This window comes from Grammomys surdaster, unplaced genomic scaffold (genome assembly GCF_004785775.1).
Source record: "Grammomys surdaster isolate TR1022 unplaced genomic scaffold, NIH_TR_1.0 138, whole genome shotgun sequence".
In the NCBI taxonomy this organism is placed as follows: Eukaryota; Metazoa; Chordata; class Mammalia; order Rodentia; family Muridae; genus Grammomys; species Grammomys surdaster.
The window spans coordinates 2,350,368-2,376,353 of record NW_021604596.1 but is presented as its reverse complement, the minus strand read 5'-3'; the positions used below and the strand labels follow the sequence as shown (position 1 = coordinate 2,376,353).

The 25,986-nt window shown below is 40.4% G+C and overlaps 1 protein-coding gene across 3 annotated transcripts in view; it reads right to left on the bottom strand.

The window, feature by feature from the left end:
• The window catches only part of Fat3 (FAT atypical cadherin 3), a 577,941-nt gene that overhangs the window by 324,052 nt on the left and 227,903 nt on the right, over positions 1 to 25,986 (bottom strand). For all 3 annotated transcript variants that reach the window (XM_028763348.1, XM_028763349.1, XM_028763347.1), the window contains one exon: positions 12,643 to 12,957. In XM_028763348.1, coding sequence (XP_028619181.1) covers positions 12,643 to 12,957 — 315 coding nt within the window. The remainder of the gene's footprint in view (positions 1 to 12,642; positions 12,958 to 25,986) is intronic.

Genomic DNA, 25,986 nt, shown 5'->3' with positions numbered 1-25,986 from the left:
GAATCATTTTCACTTTAGTTACAATACTTAATATTGGCTAAATACTTCATATGTAAAAACTAAGCCTGACACTTCACAAAATTAAGTCATTGAAAATGAAGAATAACTTATTCTTTGTCAGCGTTATATTTATGGCAATCTGAGCCATAAGGGAGTTAAGAAACGGTTCATTGCCATATGGCTGTGGAGCCCAGCGTTTGCAGGTACACCACAGGTGGGTTTCTCAGGGTGCAACTGCTGTTCAACAGGCTATAAATATGCAGACACAAATAAACTAAAATAATTAATTTTTAACAGAATATTTGAGATGCCTTATGGAACATGTATGCATTGGCTAGTTTTATGCCAACTTCACACAAGCAAGAGTTAGCTAAAAGGAGGAAACCTTAAATGGAGAAAACACCACTGTAAGATCCAGCCATAAAGCATTTTCTTAATTAGTGATCGATGTGGGAAGTCCCAGTCCATTTTGGGTGATACCATCCCTGAGCATGGGTTCTATAAGAAAGCAGACTGTGCAAGCTCTGATGGCCAAGTCAGTAAGCAGCACCTCTCCGTGGATTCTTCATCAGCTACTGCCCTCAGGTTCCTGGTTTGATAAGTTCCTGCTTTTGGTGATGAACTGTTATTTGGACCTTTGAGTTGCGTTGGTCATGGTGCTTTATCACAATAGTAAAACTAACTGAGACTGAACAATATGGATAAAATTTAAATCAGCCCATTTTTATTTAAGGTCTGTTAAAGAGTTCTAAGCCTTTCTTCAAGCCCACACTAAAGATGTTAGTACAGAGTTCTACTGTGAAAACAAGAGCAGTGATTCCGAGTGATATAGATGGAAAGTCTTGTCAATAGAGTGTGTTACATGCAGATACTTTCCACTGCTCTTTCCTAGACCAGCACATGTAAAGGTATCAGCCTTTTCTCCTCTTTAACACCTCTCAGTACTAGCATTGGGCAGTATCCTCGCTCTCAACATAGTTTCCACTGTAACAGACTGTTATGGTCCTTTCAATTATATAAAGAGACTCCATTTCTAACTTTGATAGTAAGTTGTACACTAGCAGCAACAGATTACCTGCCAGGGCTGGTCTATTCAACTGTCAGTGTGTCAGGGTTTTCGTTTATTTGTTTTAGTTTACAATTATATTCCACTAGAGCCAGATACTATTCTAAATCCTAGCAACAAATTTCTGGAAGAAAGAACCTTGGTCCAAGCCTCTATCTCAATCTAATGGCAACAAGGAAGAAAGGACTGGAGGTTAGCAGTCAAATAGCAGAGATGTTGCTACAAGCTGCAGCTCACGGGGAGCGATGATCCGTGCAGGCATCCCTTCCCACTGGATCTACAGTGCTGACTTCAGTTTCATTGTCACTCAAGGCAGCCCTGGGTAGAGGTATTATTAAAGTCATCAATGTTACATGGCTCCATGTAACAACTGCTCCTATCAGTAATGGACGGCAATGTAGGTAGATGGTAAGACAGTGCTGCCATGGTTTAGTGATATAGGCCCACACCAGTGGGGGAAGATGATGAGACAATGCTGTCATTGCTTAGCACTCCCTGTCCATGCCAGTGTGAGAAGACTATGAGAAGGTACTACCATTGATTAGTGATGTCTGCCTAGTATCAGGAAATGGAGGAGCCATTTAGGATTAGTGTTTAGCAACAAGAACAAGTTCGATTCTTGTTCCAACTCTCATTTATAAATGACACTTCTGAGACAAATGAAACAAACTTGCTTCTTCTAATCAGAGCAACTAAACGGCAGAGGCTGGACTGAAATTGAGAAAGCCCACTGCTCCTCTCAGTCCACTGTCAAGGCATCGGATTGGTGTGTGATTAAAAAGCAGAACCATTTTAGATAGATAGGGAGGTTTCTGGGCGTCTGCGACTTTTTCGTTGCTGTCCACTTGTCAGACACAATGCAAGTGATGACATACAGAGGAGCCAACATAGATGGAAGTCTTAATCTTACGGTGAACTTAATGAACCTTGAAGAAAGTCTTATATCCAATCCTAGTTTGCAAACACAAACTGCCTAGAACCTTAATCATGCACTGTAAATGCCAGTTAGCTGAAACAAACTGCGTGTGCAGATTTGTTTAATATGTAACATTTATTGAGAGTATGCTATGTGCCAAGTATTGCTTCTAGTACTTTACATATGTTAAATTATTTAATCTTAATAGCAAGCCAATGTTATTATGATATTTCACAGTTTCTCAGAGGAAACTGAAGCACAGAAAGGTTAAGTAATCTTCCCAACATCACACAGCCAGGCTCTGTGTTGGATAGTCTTAAATGTCAACTTGCCATAACCTAGAATCACCTGGGGAAAAGGTTCTAAACTGAGGAATTATCTGGATTGGCCTGTGAGGAATTTCTTTGCTTGGCAATTTATGTAGGTAGAATCAGGTCCTTATGGGCAGCACTATCCTCTGGGCTAACCCCAGAACTGTAGAAACTTTAGAAAGCATGCAAACAAGCACATGGATGCATTCATTCCCTTCTCCTGTTGACTGCTAATATGATGTCACTAGGTGCTTTCATCCCTGCTTGACTTCCCTGAAACCATAGACTGTAACTTGGAATTGTCAGCCATATAAACCCCCTTCTTCCTAAGTTGCTTTTTGGTGGTGGAATTTTTTTCACAGCAGCAGAATGAGGCTGTAGCCTGTGATATAGCTGGATTCAAATATGAGGACATTTGGCCTACATGTCTACTTTCCTAAACACATTCTTTGTGACATATTTTGTTTCCAGGTTTATCATGAAACTTAAATGACTACTTAAAGTGAAAAAAAAGATGTCATTTTTCTACAAGTTAATAAGATATAAAGAGTCACCACAGGCTGGTTTTATTTTTGGCATTCCACATAGTTCACTATTTTAATCTACCTCAATGTGACTACAATTTATAGATTTTTAAAACATGTACACTGTTTATAAAATTTTCAAGAAATTAAGAACAAAGTCACTCAAAGATGACAACCACAAGAACCAAAAAAGGCAGCATCGAGGCAAAAGTGGACTTGTGCTCTAGTTTATGAGGAAATCTCAACTCCTTTTTTTGTAGTAACTGTCCATGTGGGACATTCAGGACTCTTTTATATGGTATTTCCAGATAATCTGAGCCTGACAAATGACAAGTGAATTAAAATGGATGAGATCTTGATTTACAAAGTACCCAAACCAATCAACAATGACTTTTGTACAAGCTCATAACTTGAGGAAAAAACATGCCTAAGACACAGGATACCATCATCAACAAATGAGCCTTTAGGAGTCCCAATGAGGTTACACTTAATCACACCACACATGTCAACTCAAACCACTAACACAAGTATCCAGCTAAAAATTAGGACAAACACGCAGTATTTCCTAACTTTTGATCCAGAAAAAAAGGACTACTTTGGGTTGAACATCTTGCATAATGTTCACTGGGCTGAATACCTGAGTGACTTTGGGCCAATCACCAGATCTCTTTCCAGTATTCTAATAGATGCTAAATGAGCAAATATGCAACACATTATCATGGTTCAGCACTTAGCATGTTCAAACTCTGCTATAGCCCTGAAAGGGGGGTACCAGGGCCAGAAAATATTTGGGACACTCTCACAGTGGCATCCAATAAACAAGGAGTCAGGGAGGCAGGGAGTGGTTTAAATTAAAATTCAAGGTTTCCAACCATCAGAACAGAAAGACAGTAATAAACCAACACAGTAAATTACTGCTCTGGAAATCACACCCAGATACAAGAAATAAAAGGGAAATTTATGATCTCAATCAATCTCCCTTTCACTCGTAAATACATCTCTATCATCTGCTTTATTTACGTGACTCCATCTCCCTCCCGAATAATCTTCAATAATTTCTCACAGCTCTCCTGAGCAGCTGAGGCTGAATAGAAGAGCGGCCAACAGCTCAGACCAGGCTCAGAGATGGCAGGCCAGCATACTTCAGCTCAGGGAGCCTCTGCCTCTTATTAACAGCCAGTGATGCAGCACCTTCCCTGTAAGCTTTTATCACATAGCTGCTAACTGCCTGGCTCTCTCTTCCTTTTATGAAAGACTCCCCATTGTATGAAGTAATTATAACTGACCAGTTCTTGAAAAATCCTTTCCCCAGTAATCCTATTTACTGAAAGATACAAAGGTACTTCTTGTAGGTGACATATAACACCTGCCATTGTCTAACTAGCAACCTGCTCTTTGGAGTTTGTATCTATTTGGGAAGTCAAAGGTCTCACTGCCATTGATAGTTGTACAGTTTTCCACTCAGCCTAAATCTTTCTAATCCAATGATGTATTTCAACACAGTGCCAGGACACAGATTTAGTACCCCAAAGCCTACTCAGAAGTACTCTGGGGCTTGTACCCATGAACTGTATCCTCTGACAGATACCAAATGTCCCGAAAGCCTGAGCTGCAAAGCCATACCTGAGGCTAGAAGGGTGGTACACCCCTGCTTCATCTCACTCTACTGCAGAATGAAATCACATCGTGTGTTTATCCATCAGAAGGCTAGCCTTAAATAGGAACAGGATTTGAAGCTATAAAGATTTTGAGCCAAAAACTCTCGAATAATCTCTTTGTGCTGCTTTCTGGTGAGAGCTGCTCATAACAGACTCAGGTGAGAGTTCCTATACTAGAGAAATCCTCTTCAAATACTAAGAAGCTGATAACTTTATTCACATTCATTGTTTGAAGCTTTGTTATTGTGGGGCATTGAGTCGATATCAAGTGTTCCCTGGATCTTTAAAATTTGAAGAAGCTAGAATTTAAAAGTGACAAGAGGAAGATTTGGGTTCCTTCCTTTTATCTTTTAAGTTTCATTTTGAGTAAAATATAATGACATCATTTCCCTTTCCTTTTCTCCATCCAACTGCTCCCATGTGTTATTAGTAATAATATGCACATACATAGCCTATATACATATGTTTTGTTGTTGCTCTTAAATTACACTGCCCTGTCATCTGTTTAGTACGGATACTTTGTGAACAGCCATAGGGAACTTGGTCCTGTGAAGCTCTCCACTGTGCTTCAGTGGTTTCCAGTAAGGGATGTCTGCCTGCAAGTGACAACTGATAGTAAAGGGTGAAGTAGAGGCCACAAGGCTGATAAATACTTTAAAGTGTATTTTAACGTGTATAAGAAAGCTCCCAACAAAACAGCACTATTAGAGTTAAGATGCTAAAAGTATTTATGTTAAGAAATTCTAAAATAGTCATTAACAACATGTATCCTAATAGAGCTGGACCCCACAAGGTACAGCCAGTGCCGATGGCAGGAGGGAGCATGTTATTCCTTGGGCGTGGCCACTCTGCCATCCTTCAGTATCCCAGAGGCTCCACAATTGATCCCAGTTCAGCTTCCCCTGGACATAAGGACACTGCAGAGACTTTCCCATTGTCTTTGTTCACATAGAACACATTGACATAGATGAAGAGGTCATCACTGAATTTAAGTAACCCCAATGATAAATCTGCACCAGCCCCATTTGTTCTCTTGAACTTGTTAGATTAAATGAATACAATTTAATGTTCTATAGGACAAGGCCTCCTTTCATGGCTGAACGAAGGTGCAAGGGTGATTTACAGTTCTATCCATACTCATTTGCCACATTATCTACTTTGTGCTCGGGCCTTATAAATATCAAAGCATCATTCGGGGCATCTGGTTTTGGAGAACTTAGCATACTGTGAAGACAGCACAAGAATTAATGAGGAATGGTACTGTTGTTTGTACTGTTCCCCACCTTGCTTTTTACTTCCCTCTTGAAATCTCTGTAATTCTACGGGCATTTTCCTTCCGATTTCCTAGAAGAGATGGTGTTCTAAGCAGATTACCCCTAAGTGGAGCTGTGCATAAGCACAGGGTGTTCTAAGCAGATTACCTCTAAATGGGGCTCTACATAAGCTCAGGGTTTAACTTTCTTTGAAGGACAAATTATTTTGTAATACTTCTATCTCCTGAGGTAATATTTCTTTGATAATTATGTATTCAAGGGGTTTACTAAAACTGGATAGTGATTGCTTGTTTATCAAAGTAGGTCTAAGCTACTTCTTACCAATTCTGCTTTGTTCTGTGTTTTAGAAATAATGAAAAGAAAGGGTGTGGATTTGAGTGGATGAAGAGATAGGAAGTGTCTGGGATGAGTTGCCAGAGGAAAACCGTGACCGTAATATATTGTGTAAAAGAATATCTATTTTCAACAAAAAATTATAAATAAAAGTTTGTATACAAATACTATATAACGCCCAGTTTTTGTATGGCTCTCTGTGATGTTGACTCACACTGACAACTAAAGGGCCATGAATTTCATTTTCAGTCAGTTCATGAAACAGGAAAGAGAACAATGGTATGAGGATTAATGGGGAATGGGTGGAGAAAGAATTTGGAATTCACAGTTGATTCTCAAAACCACAGCACTGTAAAGTGAGAGAGTTGGGGTAATTTACAAAGCTGGCTTCCGCAGGAGTTTCTTGGCCTTAGCTACCCACTTAGGTCAACAAAATCTATAGAATGCACATCAAGTTCCTCAAGGGAACTTCAGCCTCTGCTGGGAATTTGTCAGAAACACAAATTACCAGGCCTCTCCACAGGACTCCATAGCTAATAAGCTCACCTGGCGATTACCAGGCTGATGCATGGCTTGGGTTTCTCAGTTAACTCTCTTATTAATGTTGAGTGTTACCTGTTATCTCTTATACTACATACCCACAGGCAAGAGGCTATTATTTAGAGGTGATTAAAAAAACTCAGGCCATCCAATATTTTGATAAGCCAGGTCTACAACCCAAAGAACCAACAGCCAGATAGAACTTGAAGCATTCTCATAGAAGACACAATTTTGAAGATTCCTGCCTCTCAAATGACTTGGGTGTAGGGTGTGTGTGTGTGTGTATTAAGCTAGTCCACTTGCAGATAAGGTATATTTTGTTCAGACTTATCCTAAGATGTTAAGCCTAAACTACTATTCATTTTAGGTTAGTTAATCGGCCAGTGAGCAGACCCAGGCTCAGAGATCAGAAGCTACAGCAACTATGGAAAAGCTGCTCCAAGCCCTGAGAAAGAGCTATGGGAAGATTTGGGCTAAGCAAGCACCTGTTTCATAGACACACACTATCAGTACAGTGGATGCTTCCCCCCAACCCCCATTCATGTATATAACAGAGGGAAGAAAGGACAAAACCTTTTCTCGTCCATGATTTCCCCTCGAAGCAATCTCTTACGAGACAGGATACTCAAAGAAAGACTTAACAATAAATTTCAAGACTCTCTGAACACTAAATAGCATTGAACCCCCTAAACCAAACCAACCAACCAAAACAAACAAACAAACAAATAAAAAACTGGTGCATATATCTGGAGGTTATGATCTCCCACAACATTTGTTGAATCTTTTACAATATCTTCCAGAATAGTAGCATGCCTCTTTGAGAAGCTAGAATATCTCCGGGATAGTTTTGGATATCAACTAAACTAGTTCCCATGCACTGGGTGGTGGTCATGACTCTGTCTCTGCAGACCAGTCGATTCCTCTGGACACTCAGGAGTGTCAGGCTCCCCTCGTCACCTGCTTGGTTTGATGTTACCCCAGTCATAGCTGATATTCTATAGAGTCCGGCAGTTCACACTTTATGCAGGTTTTTTTTACACAGTTGCCTTGTTTGAGGTATGATGACCTTCTCAGGAGACTAAATTTTCTTCATTCAGAAACCATCTTCTCTTATGTTCCTATCCACCAACATGAGGTCCAGGTCAACAGTAGTACCAAAAATGGACTTCAAGAGACTGAATGGAAAGCCCCAGTACTACACAGCAGACACTGATGCAAAGTCCCTTTAAATGTCCTTCCTTATGACAGAGTGTCTCCCAGATAGACACATTCAGCTTCTACCTTACACAGTCCTTTGTCTGGTGAGGAACACAGACTGATAGCAACAATATGTAAAATGTATATTGAGAGCTCTACCTAAGGTTAGACTGCTGAGCCTACACTAATTAGAGTGAACACAACACACAGAAATAAAGCAAATGTTCTGAGATATGAAGAAAAGTTTCCCCCATTCCTTCCTAATTTTGTCAGGATGAGTGCCGAGTGGCCAGCTTGCATCTCTCTAGAAGAATGCATAGTGTCTCTTCTTGTGAGCCTGTTCACCACAATTGTGCAGCACCAAGAAGGAGCTGGATGTGAGTGACCTCTTCTGCTCTGTCTGGAACTCATGCAGGGTATAGGCCAAAGAGGACCTTCCAGCTTGACAGCTTTTATTTCTCTGCCTAACCTGCAAAAAGTTCTTGAAGAAAGTCCACAACCCACTTATTCTATGTGGCTCCAGATCTGGTAGAGCAAAACTCAAATGAGCCTTTTGACTCAACAGAGAAACACTCTCAGTTTGGAAGGCAGTGGTACCCATTATGTGCCACAGACTGTGGAACTAGAACACTGGCACAATTCATATTTGCGTTAACCACTTAAATCTTTAGCACATTTCCAAAACACAGCAAAACTATAAATTTCATTTCTACCATAGAGAGACCAAAGAGTTAATTTACTAGAATCTACAACATTCTGGGATTAACTTCACTGCTGAAAAACATTGCATCAATGTTTCTTTGCCACTATTCCACACAAATGACTTTCTTAGAACAAAAGAAATGCCAAAGATTAAAGCAACTATCAAGGAGCCAACCAGGTTCTCTAGACAGCAAGAACAATACCCTGAACCAAGAGCTCACAAGCTTCAGTGAGCTTTATCTCCTGTAATACAGAAATGAAAGACAAAGTCTGACCTGGACAAATAGTTCAGTGAGCAAAACACTTATTCTACAATCCTGAGAGGAGATGGGTTCAATCCCTAGCTCTCACATAAAAAGCAGAGCTGATAGCATGGGCTTGTAATACCAGCTTGGTGTGGTGGAGAGAGATGCATGCCTGAGGCTCACTGGCAAGCTGGGCTGTTCTTGGTAAGCTTCCTGCTGTTGACAGACCCTCTCCAAAACAAAACAGAACCAAAGGTGAACTGTATCTGAAGAATAACACTTGTGTTTGGCCTCTGGCCTCCGAAGGGTCATATACAAATATAACCCATCACCAACACAACACATAAACACATAGATACCTACCCATCTATGCCCACACTCAAAAAGATGTAGTCATAATAAAAAGACATTTCTTAAAGAGCTATGTAATTTACTAGCATCCTCCACGTGCACTGTGATTTTCCTTGTCCATGAGTAATAACTGTGCTGTAAGCAAAGTTATCACTTTCCAGATAAGAAACCTAGGCTTAAAGACATTAAAGTATATCCATGCCATTAGCATAAAGCAGACAGGGCACCATCATTTCTCCTGTGATTTGGCAGTGCTAGGTTAGTGAGGTAAGTCCTCAGGACAACTCCTAAATTCCTTAGAGCAATCATTACTCACTGCTCTAGCTTGATTTTTGTTGCTGTGATAAAACACCATTGCAAAAAGGAACTTAAAGAAGAATGAATTTATTTTAGTTCACAGTTTTAGCTCACAGTGGGAGGAGCTTGAGACCTTTGTTCACATTGCATCTACAGTCAAGAACAGGGAGAAATGAATACATACATGCCCGTTTGCTTGCTTTTGCTCAGCTCAGTTTCCCTACTCTTACACAGTTCAGGATCTCCTGCTAGGGAATGGTGCCATCCATAGTGGGCTAGGTATTTCCACATCAATTAATCTAATTAAGACACTCTCCTACAAACATGGCTGTAGGCCATCTTGAAGGTGGCAAGCCTTGATTTAGTCTCTTTCTTCCAGGTGATTGCTTTAGCTGTATCAAGTTGGCAAAGCTAATCATCACACTCATGAAAACTGAGCTTCAAAAGGGAATCAGGAACTTCCCGAGGACACAAAGCTTGTAATACCAGGTCTGATTTACTTCTTAGGTGTTCTCTGTGGTGGTCCACAGAATTTCACAATTATGAAGTCTGGGGCAAGTATTTTAAACCCAGGCTCCTAAACATAAAGCGATTCATGCATGACCATCACTCTTGACAACTCCATATTCACTAAAGCTCCTGTACATCAGTTACATGTTCATACTGTCACTAGATCACAGTGTCGACTGTTCTGCTACTTTCCTATTACTTCTAGTGTGTTGTAAGCTCAAACTGTATGGTTATTGAACTTTGTGATAAAAATAATAAGTGCAATGACCTTAACAACCAAATAAACAAAATGCATTGTTTTCTTATATTGTGTCTGAAAACCAAGACGTGCTGCTCGTTTATTAGAGACAATTGGACAACTTTGATGAAGATGTCATTCTGGGCACATTTTAAAACTCTGTGGCAAAGACAGAGAAATTATGAATACAATTAAGGCTCTTATTATGCAATAGAAGCCACATTATGATAATGTAGGGCTTTCTGAAAATTCATGTGCATAAAGTAAGCACAATGTGCACAAGGTCTAGTGTAAGCTCCTTACATCATATTCTTAACCATGACGGCTACTCTTTTTGCAAGAATGTGTGTGTGTGTGTGTGTGTACACAAGTATACATATACATGTATGTGAGTGTGTGTGCGTGTGTGTGTGCATGTGTGCATGTGGCCATGTACATGTGGAGGCACGAGGAGCATCTTGAGTGCTACTTTTCAGTAACACTGTCTTTTTTATTTCTAATTCAAAGTCTCTCACTGGCCTGGGGCCCATTAGGCCAGGATGAATGGCCAAAGTAGCCTAAAGATCTGCCCTTAAAGAGTTGTTTTCCATTTTCTTTTTTTTTATTGATGTTTTATTTACATTTCATATGTTGTTCACTTACCCCATCCCCCACCCACCCAGGAACCCCCTATCCCCTCACTCCTCCTCCTTCTTATCTGTGGATGTAACCCCTACCTACCCCCCCACTCCCACCTCCCCACCCTCAAAATTACCACCCCCTGGGGCATCCAGCCTTCATGAGGTCAAGGATCTCATCTTCCACCTATGCCCAGCAGGGCCCTCCACTCTTACATATTCAGCTGAAGCCCTGGATCCCTCCCTAAGTGCTCCCAGGCTGGTGGTTTAGACCCTGGGAGCTGTGGTTGGTTGGTATTGTTGCTCTCCTCATGGTGGCCAGCAGCAGCTGAACTTGCCTCTTTATAGAATTCTTTCATTCAAAAGCAAGGTATCGGATGGTCCTCTGATGACCAGAATGGCAGCAAGATCACAATGGAGTAGCAGAATGTGAGTGTGCGGCATTGGATGCCACATACTCAACTTATTTAATGACATTCCCTTTGTTTTTCTCCCTCCTCACTCCATTTCCTTTCTCTCTATTAAATATAAAAAGTATTTCAATACCTCCATTCTCTCCACATTTTATAATACTATGTGAGAGCACAAAGTAGACCAGAGGGTCTTGGCACAGTACAAGGGTGTAATCATCAGGTACATGGGGTCATTCTATGCTTAGTGTGTCTCAGCTGCTGGGCCTGAGTCCTTTGTCTGAGTCCTCTCCTTCTAGCACAAGTATGCCTCTGATCAGACACTGCCAGCTGATCACCACCTTTCATTTATAATGAAACAGAAGTCAAGTGCTGATTGGATACTTTTGAGAGCACTTAAGTATGCTTAAAAATTCACTGACTCAGAACTAGGCTTACAGAAAACCCCTTTAAGTTTTATTATATGCATTGTACTATGTGCGTATTGTCCACTGCACATTTTTACTTTGACAAGTAAAGACGAATAATTACCAATTCCACCAATGTTCCTGAGAAAAGTCTGTCCACACTAACAAGCATCAACCAAGCATAATGCCGACCAACATCAACTCAGAGCACCATCAATTACATTATTCTACATTTCAATGAATTAAAGCCTCATCCATCACATTATCCCTAAGAGCTTAATGTCTCTGTTCAGGTCTAAAAGTTGCACATCACAGGAAAGCAGTAGCATGCCAAGGTCAATGCCACAAAGTCCACAATGCTATGCTCCAGCGTGCCTCTGGGTCAGGTCACATTTTCTTGAACAATATGCATTTCTGATATGTGCTTAATGAATTAAATTCTTATTATAACCTTTAGAAACCTTTTAAGCAAAATATCAGAAAATTAAATTTTTTCTTCTTCTTTTTTTTTTTGTAAAGAGTCAGACATAGACATGGGGAGTTCTTTAGAACACCGATAGATAATATGGGGATAAAAATCTGTGAGCTGATCTTAGCTAACCTAGTGCTAGCATAGAAAATCTTAAGGTTTAAGCCTTTAGGGGGTTCATTTATAGCAAGCTGGGAATGAGGCTAAACAAGAAAGTGGTAGAGACCTTATAATGACAGTTCACATAAAGTACCCAGCAAAAGCCAGCCATCCAGTTCTCAAAATAGAGAGGAGGCAGTTGACCATTGCAGTGGTCCAGGACCATATTTTACAATGGATGAGGCAAACTTGAGACCTTCTGTAATGCCTTTGATTCTTACTAGGTCAGTTCACCTCAGTTATAGGTGAGATTAAAACACTTCAAGTAGACAGGAAAAATATCCATCTTGTCAAAAACTACACCCAGAAAAAAAGATTCTGTCTTCTAGACAACAAAACAGATAAGCCAGCAAAGCAAGGGCCAGATAACCCATTAAAAATGGACAGCCAATTTCAAAGCATCCAAGCGTGCCCTTACCTGTTTTGATATTGATGGCAAAAAAGTTCTGTGGGTTTCCACTTGTAATCCTATAGGTCAGTTTTTCATTGGAACCAGAGTCAGGATCTTCAGCTTGTATCTGAATGACAGACACATCCTTTGGAGAATTTTCCATGACAACGGGATAATAGATGGGCTCTGAGGTCAGTGGGGCATTGTCGTTCACATCTTCTACTTCTATGTAGACCTCAATGGTGGAATAGAGAGGGACCACGCCCCGGTCTGTGGCATACACTGTCAGCCAGTATGAAGCTGTTGTCTCTCGATCAAGAATGTCAGCAGCAGTGATGACTCCTAGGAAAAAAAAGCACAGAGCACATGATGGCTCAAGCAAAGGAAGGCAGTGGAGTGAGTCACCCAGAATTCCTGAGAGCAGCACAAATATTCTTGGCATATTGGAGAAGATTAACATATGCATAATATGAGATTAAATTGAGATGTCACCCTTTACATAAGGAAATGATTTTCTGCAGAACTTAACTGAATAGTTCTTTTATCAGTAAAACATAATTATACTTGCTTTGAATTTCTTAGATAGACGTGTAAGATCCATATGTACTTATATGGATGTATACATAGTCCCTCCACAAGCACATAAGGAAATGAGGGTAGATGAAGAAAGTAGGTTTTGCATTGGGGCTGTCATGCGCACACACACACACACACCACAAGAGACAAAATCATAAAGGAATGAAAGGACAGTGGGTCAAGAATCAAAGTAAGTGGTCTCTTGCAAGCTAATCTCTCTATTTGAGGTGATGCTGAATTGATTTCATACAAAACAAACACTATTCACAGGTAAATTATTTTATCTATTCATTACAGGAATGAAATAGACCCTTCAAATGTTTTCTTGTCTGTTAGAATGGAAAACATTTTCCCTTCAAAGATGTAAGCCTGCACCATGCTGTTTTCTGAAAAATCAAATGTCACAGCTATTCTGCAGCAGTCAGGGAAGAAGCCATATCAACACACAAGGACTTAACTGAAGACTCTAAATAAATCTATAACCACTCTGAGAAGACTTATGGGCAATCGTTTTAAACTCAGTGCAAAAATTTGCCTAAGCTGCTTTCCCCTGGCTTTCTTACTTCATAGTTGAAACAAAAGCCAAATAGAAAAGCAAGAAACAGACGCAGACATCAAAGAGATGAAACTGCTTTCTTATGTCACACCACAACCATCACCCCAGTAGCCAAGCTGGGAACAGTGTCGTGAGCAACGATGGGACTTTATGGGAAACTAGGGCCCAGCTTAGGACATTTCAAAGTTAGTCAGGATGCTGCTAGGATGCATTAAATCCTCAAACTACAGAAAGCGACTATAAAAGCTTCAGGGACCAGTCCCACAGAAAACCTAACCCTCCATTCCTTCAATCCTCTATGATCTACAGTCTTATTGGGCTTTTGTCTAAGTTTGGGATACAATTTGACTTGAAATACTTGCAAAAGTGTATATTAAGTGTTGCCACTGGGAAGACAGAGAGCATTTATGTAGACACAGGTTGAAATAGATAATGAAGAGTTCCTATCAGGACAGGTGGGATATTCAAAAGAGATGCAGTGGCTGATGTCATAGCCTCAGCTGCACAGCTACTTACCATAAGAATTTGTCACAGTACCAGCGACAGAGATCAATGCATGCATAAAACAAGATTAAATTGAGATGCCACTATTTATATAAGAAATATTTTTTCAATAATAAAACTCATATTATGGAAAGTATTATCTACCTATATATTTTGCAACTCTTAAAATAATTTCTTGGGTTCAATTTGTGAGGCTAAAGCATGTGTATTGTGTGTATGTGTTTGTGTTCTCCAAGTGAACTAGGGAATGATTTTGTTTTGTTTTGTTTTAAGACAAAATCTCTCATTTGTCTGAGAAATTCCAGAATGGTTGGACAGCAAGTCCCAGGCAAATCTCGCTGGTTTATTCAAGCTCTGGGATTATAAATACATATTCCCATACCTAACATTTGTAAGTATTAGTGAGGAAAGGAAACAGCTTGCCAAATTATGTGCATTGTTAAATGTAATTGGCCTACTATCTTCCAGAAAGCATATATCAGGAGTAGATGCTCTCAGGATGTTACCAGAAATCATCTTTATATGGTGAGTAATATTTATTAGGGAAAATACAAAGATTTAAATATACTACAAGTTGTCAATCAGAGTGATACCAACTAAACTCACCAGTCGTAGCCTTGGAATCATTCTTTTCATCTTAAAAATATCATGACTTTTTATTTATCTGTATGTGTGTGTGCTTGCAGGAGTTTACACACGCAGGTGTCAGTGCCATCTATAGGGCTTCAGATCTCCTGGAACTGGAGTTACAGGTGGGTGTGAACTACCTGCTGTAGGGGCTGGGGGTTGAAATCTGTGTTCTCTGTAAGAGCAGTAGCACTCTTAGCCAGGGATCTGTCTTTTCTACCTTTGAATCATTCCTTTCTCAATTTTAATTATTTAACTCAGTGAAAAATGTACCAGTTGTGGTAAGAAAAAGCATGATTGTCAGTGATGATGCTGATAGTTTTGTTACAGGTTGCAAGGGGTATAATTTTAATTAAGTCAAAATATATCTACAGCACGGTATCTTCAGGGTTGAAAATTATAGAGTTCTTAAATGAAATGTCAGAACATAACCTTTGGCTTTTGAGTTGAGAATGCCTTCATGTGATGTGCTGTCTATATTAGCTGTACCTTCATCCAATTTCTAGACCGATTTACTACACAGGTCTGCAATTCTCTAACTCAGCAAAACAGTGTTTGGGTCCGCTAGCATGTAGCCTGGGAATTCCAGTTCTGCTTAGAAAAGCCTTTTCTCCTAAAAGATTCCCTGGACTGAAATGAATTCAGTAGTTGCACTGGGGTGGACTCCTGACCCCTAGACCACAAAAACGCCGCTGTTACTATTTTTGGGAGAATTTTCTATGTCTCTCCTATCAGATAAGAAAGCTGCAAGCAAAGCTATATCCTCACTGATCTGAATTTCATACTTAGAATCCCAGAAGGAGTAAAAGCCTCAAAAAACTTCCCAGTAAAATAACAAAAGCAGACACTCCAATGCTCTTTCCTCAAGAGAGTGCTTCTGACTTGCATAGTGCTTTGATATTTACTGGGGTAACGAAGGTCCTGCAAATAGCTGCACACACCACGCAAGGGCTACTTGCCAAATAACTGGATTTATTTCCTGGGTCAAACACATTCTAGGTGATGAAAGCGAAACGTGCTACAAAGCAAGATGGATCAGGTCTGGGTGTGGAGCTGCTCCCCTGGTTCATAAGCTGAGACATAAGAAGCCCATCTGTATCTATCATGACATGCTTACTGAAGCTTACCGTGGGAAAATATTCACTAAACTTCTGTTTTCTTTCATTTATTCATGTTGAATCTCACCAAATAGCTTTTTTTCTGTGAGCAGTGATGGTGAATCACAGACAATCCATACTTCCATGATCAGCTTTGTGTGATAAGATCATCGGGAGAGCACATATACAAAGGCATTGGATCGTGACAATCAACTTAGCTTTCTTTACAATAGAAACAATAAACCCTTTGCTTCTCTATTTATTTATAACCATATAGGCCACTACAACAGCATAAAGAAACCAAGTCCCCAGAGGAAGAAAGTCTAAGGTTTTCCTAATTGAGTTTCCTCAGTTCTCCTCCTCTATAGATGTCTTGGATTGTTTTCCAATTTTCATTTGAATTCCAACCTATTAAATGGCTGTAACCTCTGACATCCCCCTGCCTTGCATTCTTCTGCTTCTAATTGAGATGAAATGTGCCCGCTTGGGCTATGGACAGCGCCAGAGGCACAGAGGAGACCCAGATAAATACAGTGCTAAAGTATACTATGACAAAGAACAAAGGAGTTCTATGGTCCCATAACAGAACTGTGATGGCAGCTTGTGTATTTATTAAGTACCTAGATGCTGACTGAATGGGAAGGGAAAAGGACAGGAGAGAAAACAAGGCTACTTTAATACTACTTTATTACCACACTAACTTTTTAAATTACTTCAAGATCACAAGCTATTTAAGTAACAGTGCAGAGTAATGGCAGTTTTTTGAGCAAATGACTGAGATATGTGAGCAAATCTTGTACTTGCAAGGCAGGGATGAAAAATAATGCTGATTTTCCTTTATAAAGACATTTATTCAGGAACTACCCATAATGCTAAGCAAATAATACATATAAAAGCAGAAATAGATATTTATGATTTTTAAAAATGACAAATGATACTGTTAAACTACAAGATCATATGTAAACTGCTCTGGCTTTGTGTTGGTATTCTGCCTGTAGGGAGTCCTGGTCAACAGAGATAAAGGTTTCTGATCCTAAGGACATTCAATGTGTTTGTGGTATTGATAAGATACCTGGCATCCAGAGATGGAGGGAGGGGTAGAGAGACAAGAGAGAGAGAGACAGAGAGAGAGAGAGAGAGAGAGAGAGAGAGAGAGAGAGAGAGACACATAGACAGAGAGTCAGACAGAGACAGAGAGAAGGATAGAGAGACAGGGACAGAGAGGAAGCTGTTTGGGATGGGTTCAGACCAGCTGCTCTGTTCAGAGACAGAGAAGCTTGTTCACAGTAGTAGTACAACTTGATCCTGGAGTTGGGGACCTCCACTCCACATGTGTAGCTCTAAGTTAAGTATCAAATATTCTTTAGCTAGCTAGAGTCACAAGAGAAATGAGGAGAGGTATCTAGAAATGAAGACTTAGGGTTCTTACAGCTGTTGCTACATCTACCTTCTTCCTCGTATTCACGCTGTTCAGAAATAAAAATAGGTAAAGTCCAGGGGGCTCCATAAAACTGAAAAAGAGAGGCCAAGAGTGGGAGGGGGACACTGACAGAGGATATCTGGGTAATCCCAGAGTTTCAGAAGATGGCTCTGAACATAGGTCACATGGAAAATTGTGTGTGTGTGTGACTGTGTGTGAGAGTGTATGTAAAGTGGATGTGTGATTGTGTATGTGTAGTATATGGAAGTGTGTGAAAGAATGTATGTGAAGTGAGTGTGTGAGTATGTATGTGTGTGAAGCATATATATGTGTGTATGTGTGTATGTGCATAATTATATTTTAATCTCATGTACCTTTTATTTTGTTTTCTGAAATGGTCTGTTTCTCTAGGACCTGGCTCTTCCTGATTAGACTACATTTCCTGGCCAGCAATCTCCAGCCATCCTCTGGTTTCTACCTCCCTAGCAGAAGAGTTACAGTCATGTACCACCATGCTCTGAAGGAGTTATCTCCCCAGTATGTGACACAGGAAGCTGTTTGGGATGGGTTCAGACCAGCTGCTTGCTCTAAGTTTTATGTGTTCTCAGTAGCTATGGAAGTACTATTCTGTCTTTCCAAGGAATGGGTTAATTCAAAGCCTTAATAATGGCTCCATTAACTTGCTGGTGCTATGGCCCAGGGCATATCAGTCCTTGGCTGTGTTATTTAGTACAAACTCCACAGATACAAAGTGCCAGACAGATATTGTATATAGTATCCAAACTATAAATTCAGCTTGAGTGAGTGTGTGCTGTTTTTATCTCCAGAGGCCCTGTGGCTCCTGACACACAGGGAGAACCTAGCAGGGAATTATCATCCTTTGTCATGTCCATTAACAGTGTTCAACATGTGGGAATAGGCTGTAAAGTGAAAGAGCACATATAGTTAGCCCAGGAGAGCAGAGACACAAAGAGCAGATAAAAGCAAGGTTTAATTAAAATAGTAGAGGCCCGGATACGAAAATCTCAGTTCCTCACTGGTTGGCACAGCCTGTGCATCGCCCACCCAAACACAACAGATGCAGAGCTATGAGTTCCCTCTACTAGAGAGATACCTAGAGAGTCAAGTGACATATATAAGAAACAAAACACCATGTTTATTTGGCCTGTGGCCCCTCCACAACACTTCTGTAGCATGCCCAAAGGCCACGATTAGAAAGGAATATAGATATCGAAGTCATGACAAGATGACTCAAGAACCCTCACAGAGGAAGCACCAGTTGGTGGTACTCTTTCCAGCTGTGTCCTACTAGTGCAGTTGTTACCTATAAACATCTGGCCTGGATATGGCCTGATCAGTTCAACAGCTTCTGGGTCCCTTGAACGGAGGAAGCAAGTGGGCTGCCGTCTATTGAGATCACCACTATGAATGATCAGAGGATCAGGCTTCACTAGGAACTCCATATGCAATAAAACTTTCTGAATTCTTTCCCCTACGTTACCATGTTAAAATTCACCTGGCGAAGCCTTCCCCTAACACGCACACAAGCACACAATCTCTTTCCCCAATTCACAAACACTCTTACAAAACAAATTCCCAAGCAGATATGACCTCTTACTTTCTACTGTATTTATATCTGGAGTTTTGTGGCATTCAGTGCACAATCCTGCAGTTTTCTTCCTGTCTGTCCATCCATCAGTTCTTTATGGGGGAACAGTGTCTGACTCACTTTCTATCTTTCCTGTGCCTGACACAAAGCCCAGACAGTGAAAAGAAGCATTCCTGAACCACGGACCTGAGCAGCAGCACTTTGCCAGAGACCACACTAGCAGGTAAAGAGCAGAAAACCTGTCAGGAAGACCATAAAACCTACTATGAACACTTTTTACAGCAAGGATGGTGAGCAAGGGAGGCAAATGTGAAATATATTTATTAATAACAATTAACTGCTTCAAAGACATAGCCGACACAGGATTTTTGAATCAGCTATAAAAATACTTTATTTTAATGACTAGGCTTAATTGCCCATTTGTGTGCTTTCCTGCAGAGAAACAATATTAAACCCCTAACTAACAGTTGTTCACAACCAAAGACCTCAGAAATGCCTTATTTTCTGTTTCTCTTATCACACAGAAGTAGCAAGCACAGATCAGAGAGGTTTCAAAGGCTGGTTAAACAGGCAGGCATAGTGACAGCTGGGAACCATCCATAATCTACGAGTGCAATAATTTATAGTAATAATCCCGGAAACAAGTCTGTGCCCCTTCCTCTGCCTTGGCTTCACACTGACCTCCCAAGAAGCCTGGCTCCTCAGAGAATCTGTGAAGCCGGCTGGCTTGTATTCTGCTTCCCATGGCCCAACTTGCCTTTGGAGAGTGATCTGGATCTGCCAGTCACAATTGTTCTAAAATGAAAAACTACAATGATTTAGCTTCCATTACATAATAATTTACAACCCCCAGTGGACAAGCACAAGTCACTTAGGACTCCCATTTGGAACAGCAGATCTCTCTGAGTTCAGATGACAGCAGTAATTCATTTGGATAATGTGATTCATGTACTGTCCCTCTCCTTCACTGTAACCTTTGCCACTATGAGATGATGCCACATCAGGGTACAATCTCAAAGGAGCTGGAAGCAAGTCCTTCTATGTCTAAGAAATAAATCCAGCAGATGGGCAGGGAACACTTTATTTTCACAGGAACAAAAACAACCAGTGCTCATGGACATTAGTCATAATTAGTAGTGATCAGTTCATGAGCTGTGGAATCCCTACACTGTGACAGTTTTAGCCTGTGTGTGTGTGTGTGTGTGTGTGTGTGTGTCTGTCTGTCTGTCTGTCTGTCTGTGTGTGTATACATGAACTCAGGCCCTTGTATTTGTAAGGCAAATGCTTCTATCACTAAGCCATCTCTCCAACTTGACTTGTGATTTTAAAAATTAAATATGATAAAATAGAACATTAGAATGTCTGCATGTAATAACAGTGAACTATACTTGATAAAATGTGTATGAGACAGAGAGAGAGAGAGAGAGAGAGAGAGAGAGAGAGAGAGAGAGAGAGAGAGAGAGAGATTGACTCTATAGAAATCACACAGTGTGTGTGGTGCTTTTTTTTCTTTGTCCTTTGCTAGTGGTGTCCTGTGTAGAACGAGTGGGATCTCTGAAGATCACTTTCTTTGTTTATAAGGTGAGGATGTCATCTTACAACAGCTCCAGATTTAAGGGCATGACACACTTAATCCATCTCCCACAACAATGATAAGAAACACTGTATACTGTGCTCAGTGTTTAGCATGGTCTGCAGTCTGTAATCAACGCTATTGATTAGTCATCATCGATGTTTTCATGATTATTGTAAAATGATTACTGTTTTTGTATGGCAATATACAAATTACAACCATGCATTTTTCTAAAGCCCAAGAATCAAATATTACTTCCTAAATCCTATCGTCATGACTGAACAGCAGAGGTGGAAGCCTGCATCTGTCCATCACTATCCAAGGAGGCTTCTAAGGAACAAACTACCTCCTCCCTCAGCTTTGTCCCCAGCCATAGAAACATCACAGTGTTTGTCAAACAAACTGACAAGCTGTCTCTCTACCCTGCATTTATGCACCGGGAGTCTTTCTGTTATTTGGCAATATGTTCTTGACTTGCTTTTGGTCTCCGTTTCTAAACTAGGGGCCATTCCAACTTATAATTAAGTCTTTCACAAACATGACCAATCTTCTCTGCACTCTACCCCATGCTGATATAGAATGAATGTGGTTACACTAAATAATTGTAAGTCCCCAGCCTATAAGAAATAGGTAGAATTATATACACATATTCACACACGTGTGTGTATATACACACATAACAGAGGTACCTTGTTCTCTCATTAAACTGAAAACTCTCTGAGCTTATGAATGATGCTTCCTTTTCTTCTGAGGATATCATGTGGGCCCAGAGGTCACTCTACTCATTTGGACTGAATGATTATTAATTTGCACATGTCAAAATTCACTGGTAGAACTGATGACAAGCCAAGAAGCAGGAGGAAGATAAAACACAGTGTGTCTGAAGTACAAGTTCAAAGGCAACTGCAAGCTCATGTCACTTCCTTGAACTCAATCCATCATAGAGCTAACAGAAAATGGAAATCTATATTAAAAAAGAGCTCAGCGAAAAAGTCAGAGGAGGGTGGGGGGGCGGGGGGGCGGGGGGGAGAGACAGGAAGCAAGTCTGTGTGCGCATGTGTTCATATGCATAAATGCGGTCCATGCAAAGCTGACTGCTGGATTCCTGAATGTTGCTAGGTTTTTACACATGAATACTGCCATTTAATGGCATTAGGGCCCCGACTCTGCATCACTATTAACAGGCAACCTATTAGGGCTTTTCTATTTACAGCATTCCACAAGCTTCATGATTTCCCAGTAGCATATTACCATTAATTGGTAAAGGGCACTCTAGGAAATCTAGTCAAAGACAATAGCTCAGCCACAATTAAAAACAATTGCATTAGCTGACCTGGAGACAAAGCAAAGGGTGCTGGGAAATTCCCTGCAATATTTTACAACCTGAACTAATTAAAGATCACATCCCCCATACAGCCAGGGAGCAGACATAAGGAATACCTTCGGCTGAAGACTTTCTAGTTTGATGGTTACTATAATGAATTTGGTCCCCGAGGTACCAGACAACAGAAAGCAGCTTCCATCTGAAGGTATAAGGATAAAAGTCTGGCTTCCCTCCATTTCAGGGCACTTCTTTCTTGTGACCTATCCATCTCACAGGACAGCCATCAGCTAATTTTTCTGCAACAAACACAGGGGACATAAAGGGCATGGGGTGCTCTCACTTTAACCTGTTAAATGTCTTCCACTGATTCAGTGTTGACAAAGACTAAAAATAGCATGTCATGATTGTCAGGGTCGAAGCTGGATGGATTTCCTTTATTAACTTAGGAGAACTGTCCCTCATCGAATGCAGGCAGTAGACTAAAAATGTTTTTTACCATGTGATTAAAGTATCTTTACACAGGCAGCCCCAGGCACCTCAAGTTATTGCTCAAATGCCTGGAGGTAAATTAAGGTGGCACTTTCTTTTCTCCATCTCTAATAGGATTGTACATTCTGCTGCTGGCAAAACCGATTACACTATTACCCACTGCAAAAGCCTCATTTCTGAATGCTGATGTGTGTCCTGTCACATCTGGCTTGAAAAAAAAAATACCTCTTGCTACTTTGTTCTGATAAGGGGGAAACTTCCTGGAAGTGTTTTCAGGGAGACCAAAATTGAGAAATATAAAAAAGAGTGCACATTAGGCCTTGCGTGTATGAGCTAGCAGATGGCACTATTTTGAAATACTGGCATATTTCCTACTTTGAAGTTCTTTTACAACCAGCCTAATCATATTTGTCAGCATTTTAGAACAGTAATGCTGTAATCAATGTAGATGCATTCATCACCAACACAAATTCATTCTTAGAAAAAAAAAATGCCATATAGATAACACCACGTTAAATCTGGATTTCACTGATCTCAAATTAAATTACATATTTCAACCCATGGTACTTTTTAATTCTGGTCAACAATATACACAGGTACTTTCTCTGCTGGCTGATACAGACTAGAATGTGAACCCAGACACCATTAGCCTGTTGTTTTGACTTCAACTCAACCAAAGTCTGAGTATCAGAAAGTTCTCCACGAAACCTTTGGCATGTGAACTAGTTTTCCAAGTCTCAAGTCATTTTAGGCTCTTTCAACATTAGGCTATCACTTTGCTGAGAGAAGCCATACTTCTTGAACTGTCTCCTCTAACACAAGGCAATTGACTGACCTAAGTTATCCAGAGCTATCCTGGATTAAGGATGGTCACTTCTTAGGAAATAACACTGCTTGATTTCTGTCCAGACTGACTCAAATGGACACAGAAAACAGACAAAGCATGGTCATATGTAGAGGAGACGTTTGCTGTCTTTGTCTACAACCTGTTCCCATAAACCACCCACAGTGAAAGTTGGACGGATGCTGTATGATGTAATGAAGTGGATACGAACTCAGGTACCACCCAGGAGCTAAATAAAGTTCTCGGGGCAGCTCATGCCATGTAGAGTTTTTTTTCCTATCCCTTTTCTTCCTTCTTGTAGACTTGGTCATTCTACCCTTTGGAATTCGAAGGCAATTTTCTGGGGCAAATTTCACACACCACCAACACCCATTAACCATAGTATGCATCAATTTCTATTTTAATATGCTGACTGGGCATCAAAGGTCAACAGTAACTGTCTCAGGCTGAAGGGCACCGGGCACAAAACAGGCCACATAGATTTAAAAAGAATACTTGCTAAAATAAAAGCATAAGCAGAAAAATACAATATAGACATTAAGGAAACTAATCACATGAGTAAACACATGTAAAGTTTAGAATTCGTTTTGCAAGTCACCCAGCAAAAGTGAATTAAGTGCAAAATAATAAGTTCTTAGAGGGTGAAAGCAGATCTGTTCTCATACCCTGGCTGTACCTACAGACTGCCATTCACACCCAAGGTTGCTTCTAATCACAGGATTATAAGAGAGACAGAAAAGCCTCAGAAAAGAACTCTCGGGTGTCTTGTAAGACTTCTCCAAAGTGGCCACAGTCTGAATTCCTTAATACAGTGACTGATGGACAGATTCTGACACTTTCATCTGTATTCTCTCAATCATTACTAGATAACATCATGTCATAAAATGTGGAGACAAGCTCGAATCATGGTCTAACTCTGTCATAAAGTGATGGTGTGACCTCTAGCCAGCCAATAAATTTCTCCTTATATCTGCTTCCTTCTTCCTAAGATGTGGATGTATATAGAAATGGGACACCTAGTTCTCAGAGCACTAAGGCAGCTAGCTGAGAAATGCGTGTAAAAGTTCTAGAAAGATGGATTTTCATGTTTGCATAAAGTGCACCAAACAAAAATATTTTCCTATCAAAAGCTTTTTGGCTATGCACCTGTTGATAGTGTTTAAAATTGACAGACTGTATGCTGACCTGTATCTATTAGCTTTCAAACCCCCAGACAGATAGCTGAGATGCCTATTTAACATATCAAAGGAGACCTGGCCACCAGGTTCTTCCTGCAGTCCCTTAGCTCCCACCTGTTAAGAGGACTTCCTAACTGGTATACCCCACTCCTACCTTAAACCTCTCCAGCACTGGAGTTGTACTTCCCTTCTCTGTGTAATCCAACCTTTCTGGTTACCATCTCTCTTTGTACTTTTTGGGCATCCTGGCTGCTGCACCTGGTTCCCTGTCTCTCCTCTCTCTTCCCCTCTTCCCACATGCCCTGACTCAGGGTCATGTTCACATTCTTCCAGATGTCCCTGCCTTTGGCTCTGCTTTTATATACACCTCCTCCACCATACCTAGGAACAGTCATCCTTTTTTCTTTTTATTTCTTTTTCCCATTCAGTATCTTCCTATGGAAATAACCCTCCTGACATAGATTCATCATTGAACAAAAATGGCTCAGACTGGAAGTGTCATGCCGCAGAGATCAACTATGCTCCTGGTTGAGTTAGGGTGAAGAGTTACAGGAGATAGGGAAAGAAGGGAAATGTTACTGTGCCACAGGAAGGATATCAAAGTGCCCTGAACCTATAGAGGCAAGTTCTATGGAGACTTGATTGAGACTGTCAGATTCAAATTCGACCTACACAAAAGCTACAGGATTCCCTCGAAGATGTCAGGGCCATTATAAAATATCTTCACTCAAAATAAGGGTAAAAAATGGCAAATTCTCTGTGTCAGGATGCCATGACCTAAAGTCTCCTCTGCAATATCTGTGCAGTAGAAAGAACACAGTACCAGACATTAAATAGAACTTTATCAACTCCCCCCATCAAGTGTCACATTTAACTCTACCTTCTGGAACTCCCCACTTGAAGTAGAGGATGTCCTCAGATTCTACTCTTGAATTATAAATGACAAGTGGGTGTAGAGTATCTTCCTTCTAATCGACAAGAAATTACCAAGTGTTTGATCACCATCCCAGATTAAAAGCTAAATGTCAGATCTTCCCCTGTTGCCACAGTCTAGGAGCCTGCAGCAATACCCCAAACACTGGCAAGGAAAGTCAAGGAAAACAGCTATCAAGAGGGTGGCTATAAACTCTGACTATCATAAGTGTCCTATATGATTCCCAGGCAGGAGGCAGGCTTTAGGAAAAGAGATTTTATAACATGAAACAAAAATACAACAGTTTTGTTAGAAACAGGAGACAAAGGGAGAAGTTGGAGCAGAATATGTATAAGAGGTCTCAGTCACCTTCTTATACTCACCCACATATCTACTAGCTAACATATCTGCTAACTAATGCATATTTTTTATTTTCAGGTATATAAATGTTGGGTCTATTATGAGTTTTTTTTAATATAAGTTTTAACATGTTTATCTTAGGTACTCTGTATTTTCATCAAACCCTCTGTATTTTCATTATTCTCTTTTATACACACTGCCAATGTTCCATGAGTCCACAGTCCACTTCCTTTTTCTAAATAGTAGGTCATACACTATCTATCTATCTATCTATCTATCTATCTATCTATCTATCTATCTA